Source organism: Primulina tabacum, chromosome 4 (assembly GCF_025594145.1).
Source record: "Primulina tabacum isolate GXHZ01 chromosome 4, ASM2559414v2, whole genome shotgun sequence".
In the NCBI taxonomy this organism is placed as follows: domain Eukaryota; kingdom Viridiplantae; phylum Streptophyta; class Magnoliopsida; order Lamiales; family Gesneriaceae; genus Primulina; species Primulina tabacum.
Genome location: NC_134553.1, coordinates 36120781 through 36130966, shown reverse-complemented (window position 1 = coordinate 36130966; position 10186 = coordinate 36120781). Strand labels below are relative to the sequence as shown.

Below are 10186 nucleotides of genomic sequence, written 5' to 3'. Positions count from 1 at the left end.
ATACAGATAAGGTGAGTTGTGCTGTTTTTATGTTGGTTAAAGCTGCTCGTATTTGGTTGTAAGCTACCAAAGTCATTGTTAATGTTCGAAAACTAAAGTGGAAAGAGTTCAAGGAATTATTCTATGCCAAATATTTTTCAAAAGAAGTCAAAGCCAAGAAGGTAAAAGAATTTCTTGAATTGAGGCAAGACTCCATGACTGTCACTGAGTATACTCTGAAATTTGTCTTTGTTCCCTTTATTGCCGAGAATGATAAAGATAAGGGTGAACACTTTCTTCGTGGTTTGAAGCCAGAGATTAGAAGAGATGTTCACATGTCGAAAGTGGTCACATACCAAGACATTGTTGAGAGAGCCTTGCTTGCCGAGCATGATGAACAAGAGATTGGGAAGGAGCGGCAGTTAAGAAGGCAAGCTTTCCAAGCAAGAGGTCAAGGGGCAAGTGCTAATGTTCGAGGTGGCCTCAAAGGGAAAGGCAAGATGGAACAACGTTATTAACCTCCTTTTCCTTCCTCGGATACTGAGAGACCATTGTGTCCTAAGTGTGGCAAGCCACACAAGGGAGAATGTTTGATTGGAAGTGGCCGATGTTACAAATGCAAAGAAATAGGGCACACAGCACATAAGTGTCATCTTTCTTCGAATCAAGGAATAGTGCAAGGTAGAATTTTTGCAATGACAAAAGAAGGTGCTAATCCTGATTCTTCGTTAATATCAGGTAATATTCTAATATCCGGCAAGGAAGCTCTTACATTGATTGATACTGGTGCGACTTATTCTTTTATCTCTGAAGTGTTTATGCACTCTTTATCTGTTGAGCCTATTGTCATGCCTTTACATTTCAATATTGTGGACGAAATTTGTCCAACGAGTATCCTTAAGGCATGTCCTGTACTGATGGGTACAAGATTGTTTTTGCTGATTTAATTGTTATTACGATGGTTGCTTTTGATGTTATATTGGGTATGGATTGGTTGTCTGCCTATCATGCAGTGATTGACTGTGTGAGAAAGACAATAAAGTTTTTAACCAATGACCATGAGAGTGATACATTTGTTGGTATAGGATCTTCGCTGAGTGTTCCCATTATTTCTTTTTTACAAGCTACTAAATTGTTGATCAAGGGGTGTATTGGTTTTCTGTCTTTGGTATCGGATATAAAAAGGGAAGGTAATATGCAATTGCAGGATATTGATGTGGTTCAGGATTATCCTAACGTATTTGTTGATGATGTGCCTGGATCACCACCTGATCGAGAGGTAGAGTTTGTTATTGAATTGATTCCAGGTACAGCCCCAATCTCTAAGGCTCCGTAAAGAATGGCTCCGACTGAGATGAAAGAATTGAAGAATCAATTACAGGAACTATTAGATAAAGGTTTTATCCGTCCTAGTTACTCGCCATGGGGTGCACCAGTTTTGTTCGTGAAAAAGAAAGATGGATCTTTGAGATTATGCATTGATTACCGAGAACTCAACAAGGTAACTGTTAAGAAAAATATCCTTTGCCACGGATTGACGATTTGTTTGATCAATTGTAAGGAGCATCAGTGTTATCGAAAATTGATCTTCGATCCGGATATCATCAATTGAAGGTGAAAAAGGAGGATATACCGAAGACTGCTTTTAGAACGAGGTATGGCCATTATGAATTTTTGGTGATGTCGTTTGGACTAACCAATGCTCCTTCAGTCTTCATGGATTTAATGAATCGTGTCTTTAAACCGTATTTGGATACTTTTGTCATTGTGTTTATTGATGACATTTTGATCTATTCTAAGACACGAGAACTTCATCGTGAGCATTTAAGGACGGTGTTGCAAATATTGAGGGATAAGCAATTATATGCTAAAATAAAGAAATGTGAATTCTGGTTAGAGCAGGTGGCGTTTTTGAACCATATCCTTTCCAAAGAGGGAGTATCGGTAGATCCATCCAAGATCGATTCCTTTAAACAATGGTCCATTCCAAAGACAGTTTCAGAGGTTAGAAGTTTTCTTGGTTTGGCAGGGTATTACAGACGTTTCATAGCGGATTTTTCTAAGATAGCATTGCCACTGACGAGTTTGACACGGAAGGCTACCAAGTTCGAATGGATCATAGAGTTTCAACAAGCATTCCAAGCACTGAAAGATAAGTTAACTTTTGCCCATGTTTTAGTACTTCCTTGTGGTACTGAAGATTTTGTTGTGTATACAGATGCTTCAAAGCAGGGGTTAGGTGCCGTACTGATGCAGCGTGGGAAAGTGATAGCTTATGCTTCTCATCAGTTGAAGGACAACGAGAAGAATTATCCTACTCATGATTTAGAGTTGGCGGCTGTGGTTTTTTCTTTAAAGATTTTGCGGCATTACCTCTATGGTGAGAAGTGTGAAATTTTTACGGATCATAAAATTTTGAGCTATTTGTTTTCGCAGAAAGAATTGAATATGCGGCAGCGAAGATGGTTGGAACTTGTGAAAGACTATGATTGCACCATTAGCTATCATCCTGGTAAAGATAATGTGGTTGCGGATGCTTTGAGTCGCAAGTCGAGTTCTTTACTGGGTTCTATGATTTCAAAACCATTTTTGCTTGATTTGCAAAGAAATGAGATAACTCTGGTATCTCAAGGTTCAGTAGCTCAATTATCTGCATTAGTTCTCCGCTCAACCTTGTTTGATCGAATTTTGAAGGAACAACAGTCTGATAATCAGTTATTAGAGTTGAAGAGAAAAAGTGAGCTAACAGAGGTTTCTGAGTTTGGTTTGAATTGTAATGGTTTATTGACCTTTCGAGGTAGGATATGTGTAGAGCCCAAAATCAGTACACGTAAAACTCATGCATTTATTTAATTGCTAAATCATTTAATTAAATTTAAAATGATTTTTTTGTGATGCATGATTTATTAAATTGCATTATTTTAAATTATTTATGCTTATGTGATGCACGTTAAAATATTTCACGAGTTTCATGTTTCAGGCGATTATTCGATGCGGAATCAAGGAAAAGATACCGGTGACGATTTTGGCATTTTTTTATGTGGTATTTTATTTTTAAGTTAAGGTTGGGGCATATTAATTAATTTAATAAGTTTCAACATTTTAAAACCTAAATTCTGTATTTAGTGAGTTTGGAATTTTGAAACTTTTAAAGTTGGCTTTGTGCATATTATGTTGTTAAAAAGGAGAATTTTATAAAATTAGTGTGTATTTATTTTAATTGAGGAGTTTTTTTTAAATTTAGTGTTAGTTAACCTTTTATTAGCATTTTAATTAGTTAATTTAGAAATAATTTCTCCTAATTAACACACACACACACACACGTTACACACACTTACATGTTTTTACACACACAAAAACACACAACACACACCTACACAGTTTATTTTCAGAATTTGAGAGCAAAGCCTAGGGTTCTTAAAGGGAGAGCAGCCGCCCCATTCCCTTCAGCATTCCAGCAAATTTTCGTGAGTTTTATTTCAAGAAAATCGCGCCACGTTCGTCCCGGATCGTCTCTCGCATCCTTCCCGCTTCGGTATCGTCGTTTCGGTAACGTTAAAGATTCAAAGGCATGTATATTCTTTCGTTTCTGCATCGATCTTGTCATATTGAATATTTTGATGTTTATTGTATGAAAACCATGTGTATGTTATGTAAGAGTTTGAGCAAATATGATTGAATCACTTTTGAAACGATTTTTAGCTCTAAAACTCGAAATTTACTGTTCTTTTAAATACTGTGATTTTTCAGTTGCTTTTCTGGAAAAACGTCCAACATATGAAACGTAGAACTTTTTGATACCTTCAATTTGATATAAAATTAGAAATATTTGGCTAAAAATTGAGTGAGTTATGGGGTTTTTTGTGGGACTGTTCAAACTGCATTTTCTAAAAATTATGTTATTGATGCATTCTTGAAGTTTTTGAGTTGCAGGCTTCGTTGGGAATCGATGGGGATCGCTGCTGCATTTAGACAAGTTTAGGATGATGTGTGAATTTTTTTTGGTGTGTCGGTTAGTGTCGAGGGGCACTGGAATTCATTTAGAGTCGTAGGAATTGATGGTGTCAAAGTCCGTGTTCATGAGTTGTAATGTGTCGTAGGTTGGACGTCGTTGCTTTAGGGTGTTTGTACGAGTTTGGTTCAATGTCATAGCATCCTAAGATGGGCCTCAAGGTGTCGGTTCATAGTCCGTACAATCAAGTTAGGGAGATTAAGCATCATGTGTATTGAATTTTGTTGGTTTACGTTCACAGAGCCTACACGGACCTGGCACGGGATCCGTGCCTTTGTTTTCTTTTAAGTGTCAATTTGCAAAGCCTACACGGACCCTTACACGGACCTAGGCACGGGGTCCGTGTCCTCACTTCTTTTCGAGTATGTTTTATAGTACCTACACGCACCCGTACACGGAGGGGTGCACGGGGTCCGTGTACTCCAGTTTTGGGTAAAATTTATAATGATTTCTTTGGGGTTTTATGTCATGGTTTAGTATGATGTTCAAACGAGTTCAAGTCCCGAGTGATCTAGAATGTCATAAGCTATTTATTTACTTCGGTAGTGAGCACGAGCTACCTACGTCTAAGTTATGTAAGATAAGTATTTGAACTCATGTTAGTATATGCACCAGTGGCCCCAAGCGAGATCCAACGAATCCCTCAACACCAAGTAAGTATGTTCGACGTGCAAAGAAAATACTTTTAAGTTTTTGAGGTATGCTAAATGTCTTGTGATCAAATTATGTATGGGATTGGAAAGCGGTAAAGTATGACCAGGGACCAATTCACCTCGTTAAATTATGAACGGGTTTAGATCATGATTGAAAAGCGGTAAAGTATGACCAGGGACCAATCCACCCGTTAAATTATGAACGAGGATCTCATGTATGTGGCAGTGGATCTTTCCTGTCAGCCCAGTACTGTGGTTTAGTTTGATCAGGCGCATTTATGTATGGGTCACTTGCTTTGAAACATGTCTCTACGCAAAATGATGTATGTATGCTCAAGTATGTATGAAGTAAGCATGTTTACGAAAAGTTTTATGTTGTTGGCATGTCTAAGTATGTATGTACGTATGCTCAAGATTTTATTGATTCGTTCAGTTTCAAGTATGTATGCTCTATGTTAAAGATGCATGTGGTTTTATTATGTATTACTCGTTACTTCCAGCCTATACATGTTGAGTCTTTAGACTCACTAGACTTGATCGATGCAGGTGAGGATGAGTTTGAAGAGACGAGAGGTGGGGACCAGTGAGCTGGCTTGGACTGAGCGGAGGCTAAACCCGAGGACCGCCATATTTTAAGCTTTTATGCAATGTTCAAAATACTCTGATTTCACGTTTTGTTTACAATGTTTAAACAAGTATTTTTCTTTATCAAACTTTATTGGTGATCTCTTTTAACGAAAATATTTTTGGATGAACAATTGATTTCTGAACGTAAATTTAAAGTTCATTTGGTATTTAAGAACATTTTTATTTTCCGCAAATTTCAAGTAGTTTAAAAGTATGGTACGTTATAGTTGGCATCAGAGCGGTGTTTCTGTAAAGGGTTATGCTTACTGTCAGTTGCGAGAAGCTCATGAAGCCACAACTCAAGTCTGTAAGTTTTAAGGTTTTGAATTATGTTATGAATTAAGCATTAAGTCATGATTTCAGCATGTCCATGTTTTAAGTTCGATTTACGTGCATCTTATGCTATTGATATTATGTTCATGCATATTAGGTTTACGTGTTGGGTAAATTTTTGGAACAGTATGCCTTCTAGATGCTTGATTAACCGTGAAGTAAGGGATGAGGACATGGAGGCTTTGGAGGAAGGGAGACACGCTCCTCCTCCACCACCACCGGATATGAAAGCACAGATTCTTGCAGGTATGACTCAGTTCTTGACACAATTTTCGGGGAACCAGGCTGCGGTTGACACGGGGGCTAGGCCCAGACCAGAGGCAGTGTATGAGAGGTTCAGGAGGATGAACCCAAAGGAGTTTTTCGAGGACTACTGACCCGATGATAGCTTAAGGATGGATTAAGTTCATCGAGTTGATATTCGAGTTCATGGAGCTGCAGGATGCAGACCGAGTTAGGTGCGCCACCTACTTGTTGATTGGAGAGGCCAGGCTATGGTGGGAAAGTGCATTAGTGTCAGTTAACTTGCAAACACTGACGTGTAATGGATTTAAGGAGGTCTTTTACTCCAAGAACTTCACTGAGGAAGTACGCTCTTGCCTGACCAGGGAGTTCATGACGTTGCGTCAGGGGGATAGCAGCGTTGCGGAGTTTGTGAGGAAGTTTAAGAGGGGGTGTCACTTTGTGCCCCGTATAGCTAATGATATTCAGGGGAAGCTGAGGCATTTTATGGATGGGTTGCGGCCGATCTTGCGCCGCGATGTGAGGGTTGCTGGTCCGACTACCTACGCTGTTGCAGTATCGAGAGCCTTGGCGGCAGAGCAGGACCAGAAAGATATCGAGGTCGATAGGCAGGGCAAGAAGCCCTATCAGGGACCACAGCAGCAGCAACAACGACCTCAGGTCAAGAGGCCATTCCAGGGGCAGCCAGGGAAGAAGCCATATCAGGGACCGCCGAAAGGCAAGGGTCCTATCCCACAGCCGAAGGCTCCTTAGAGGCCGGAGTACCCAGTGTGCCCGAAGTGCAACCGCCAGCACCCGGGGCAGTGTTTATATGGGTCGGGCAAATGTTTCAAATGTGAAGCTAGTGATCACATGCTAAAGGAATTCCCACAATGGAGGAAGCCGACCCAAGGGAGAGTGTTCGCCATGCATGCTCAGGAAGCGAACCCAGACACGACGCTATTGACTGGTAAAATCATTTAGTTAAGCACCGTATTATTCTGCCATGCTTGTTTTGAATTGTATTTTTGATTTTAGTGTGCTAGTTAATATTTTGGTGACTTGGGATATAAATTTCTTCTATACTTGAGGTTGAGGTTAGAATTTGGGATATACGTTTGTGTGTGCTAACGTCTCTCAGGAAACATTTTCATAAAGAGAGTATCCACAAAGGCCCTGCTAGACTCAGGAGCCATCCACTCTTTTATTTCAGAGACATTCGCTAGTCACCTGAACGTCAAGTCTATTGGACTCGACGTGAGCTACTCAGTGACAGTCCCATCAGGGGAAGAATTATCAGCTACTAGTGTGGTCAGAGAAGTCCATTCTGAACTACAGGGCCACCTGGTGTTTAAGTTAATATTTTTGGATGAACAATTGATTTCTGAACGTAAATTTAAAGTTCATTTGGTATTTAAGAAAATTTTTATTTTCCGCAAATTTCAAGTAGTTTAAAAGTACGGTACGTTATAGTTGGTATCAGAGCGGTGTTTATGTAAAGGGTTATGCTTACTGTCAGTTGCGAGAAGCTCACGAAGCCACACCTCAAGTCTGTAAGTTTTAAGGTTTTGAATTATGTTATGAATTAAGCATTAAGTCATGATTTCAGCATGTCCATGTTTTAATTTCGATTTACGTGCATCTTATGCTATTGATATTATGTTCATGCATATTAGGTTTACGTGTTGGGTAAATTGTTGGAAGAGTATGCCTTCTAGATGCTTGATTAACCGTGAAGTAAGGGATGAGGACATGGAGGCTTTGGAGGAAGGGAGACACGCTCCTCCTCCACCACCGCCGGATATGAAAGCACAGATTCTTGCAGGTATGACTCAGTTCTTGGCAAAATTTTCGGGGAACCAGGCTGCGGTTGACACGGGGGCTAGGCCCAGACCAGAGGCAGTGTATGAGAGGTTCAGGAGGATGAACCCAAAGGAGTTTTCGGGGACTACTGACCCGATGATAGCTTAAGGATGGATTAAGTTCATCGAGTTGATATTCGAGTTCATGGAGCTGCAGAATGCAGACCGAGTTAGGTGCGCCACCTACTTGTTGACTGGAGAGGCCAGGCTATGGTGGGAAAGTGCATTAGTGTCAGTTAACTTGCAAACACTGACGTGTAATGGATTTAAGGAGGTCTTTTACTCCAAGAACTTCATTGAGGAAGTACGCTCTTGCCTGACCAGGGAGTTCATGACGTTGCGTCAAGGGGATAGCAGCGTTGCGGAGTTTGTGAGGAAGTTTGAGAGGGGGTGTCACTTTGTGCCCCTGATAGCTAATGATATTCAGGGGAAGCTGAGGCATTTTATGGATGGGTTGCGGCCGATCTTGCGCCGCGATGTGAGGGTTGCTGGTCCGACTACCTACGCTGTTGCAGTATCGAGAGCCTTGGCGGCAGAGCAGGACCAGAAAGATATCGAGGTCGATAGGCAGGGCAAGAAGCCCTATCAGGGACCATAGCAGCAGCAACAACGACCTTAGGTCAAGAGGCCATTCCAGGGGCAGCCAGGGAAGAAGCCATATCAGGGAGCCGCCGAAAGGCAAGGGTCCTATCCCACAGCCGAAGGCTCCTTAGAGGTCGGAGTACCCAGTGTGCCCGAAGTGCAACCGCCAGCACCCGGGGCAGTGTTTATATGGGTCGGGCAAATGTTTCAAATGTGGAGCTAGTGATCACATGCTAAAGGAATTCCCACAATGGAGGAAGCCGACCCAAGGGAGAGTGTTCGCCATGCATGCTCAGGAAGCGAACCCAGACACGACGCTATTGACTGGTAAAATCATTTAGTTAAGCACCGTATTATTCTGCTATGCTTGTTTTGAATTGTATTTTTGATTTTAGTGTGCTAGTTAATATTTTGGTGACTTGGGATATAAATTTCTTCTATACTTGAGGTTGAGGTTAGAATTTGGGATATACGTTTGTGTGTGCTAACGTCTCTCAGGAAATATTTTCATAAAGAGAGTATCCACAAAGGCCCTGCTAGACTCAGGAGCCATCCACTCTTTTATTTCAGAGACATTCGCTAGTCACCTGAACGTCAAGTCTATTGGACTCGACGTGAGCTACTCAGTGACAGTCCCATCAGGGGAAGAATTATCAGCTACTAGTGTGGTCAGAGACATCCATTCTGAACTACAGGGCCACCTGGTGTATGTCGATTTGATTGTGCTGCCAATGCCAGAGTTTGATATCATTTTGGGAATGGACTGCCTGACAAAGAACAGAGTTCTCATCGATTTCCAGAAAAGTTCAGTGTTGGTAAGACCTTTGGGCATAGAGCAGTTTCTATTTGAGCCAGCAAGATGGAGGAGTTTCCCTCGCATGATCTCTAGCATGCAGGAGCGGAGACTTATGCACAAGGGTTGTCAGGCTTTCTTGGCCAGCATTGTGTCTTCACCTGACGTACCCACTCCGTCATTAATTGATATGCCACAAGCCAGAGATTTTCCTGACGTCTTTCCAGATGACGTCACAGGTCTTCCACCAGAGAGAGAGGTGGAGTTTTCAATTTATCTTTTGCCAGGCACCGTGCAAATCTCTAAGGCACCGTACCGCTTATGTGGGGCCCGGGGCCGAAGAGGGCGGGGGGTGATCGCCGGTGCCATGAGGTTGCACGGACAATCAGAGGCTCCTGGCAGGCTTCTAGGTCGAGGGAACATGAATGAACCGATCCCACACCGGAATGAGAGGGATTCCGAGACTGTTCAATGTAATGGACTGTACAGTTGAAGAGGGCTTAAAAGATTTGATTTGTACTACTCATATCACGAAGGTGCATCTTTTTTTCGGTAGCTCATCACATAAGAACTCCAAAGTTAAGCGTGCTTGACTTGGGGCAATTTTGGGATGGGTGACCTCCTGGGAAGTTTTCTAGGGTGCGTGTGAGTGAGGACATAAGCACGCTGCAAAGACTCGTTTTGGTATAGCGAGGACAGTCGTCGAATCTGGGGCATTGCAGTTGGTATCAAAGCCGACCTCTCTTAGTACGGTGTGGTTCGGGGACGAACCAAGCGGAAGCTGGTGGGCATGTGAGTCCCGGGGCCGAAGAGGGCGGGGGGTGATCGCCGGTTCCATGAGGTTGCACGAACAATGAGCGGCTCCTGGCAGGCTTCTAGGTGGAGGGAGCATGAATGAACCGATCCCACACCGGAATGAGAGGGATTCCGAGACTGTTCAATATAATGGACTATACCATGAGGTTGCACGAACAATGAGCGGCTCCTGGCAGGCTTCTAGGTGGAGGGAGCATGAATGAACCGATCCCACACCGGAATGAGAGGGATTCCGAGACTGTTCAATATAATGGACTATACGTACAGTTGAAGAGGGCTTAAAAGATTTGATTTGTTCTACTCATAT

General features: G+C 42.1%; 1 protein-coding gene across 1 annotated transcript; it reads left to right on the top strand.

Annotated features, from left to right (window-relative positions):
* Nucleotides 1-674: 674 nt before the first annotated feature.
* Nucleotides 675-1315, top strand: LOC142541962 (uncharacterized). Its single transcript, XM_075648407.1, has 2 exons — nucleotides 675-900; nucleotides 993-1315. Exons 1-2 carry the CDS (start codon nucleotides 675-677, stop codon nucleotides 1313-1315), a joined length of 549 nt encoding a protein of 182 aa, XP_075504522.1.
* The last annotated feature ends 8871 nt before the right edge of the window (nucleotides 1316-10186 follow it).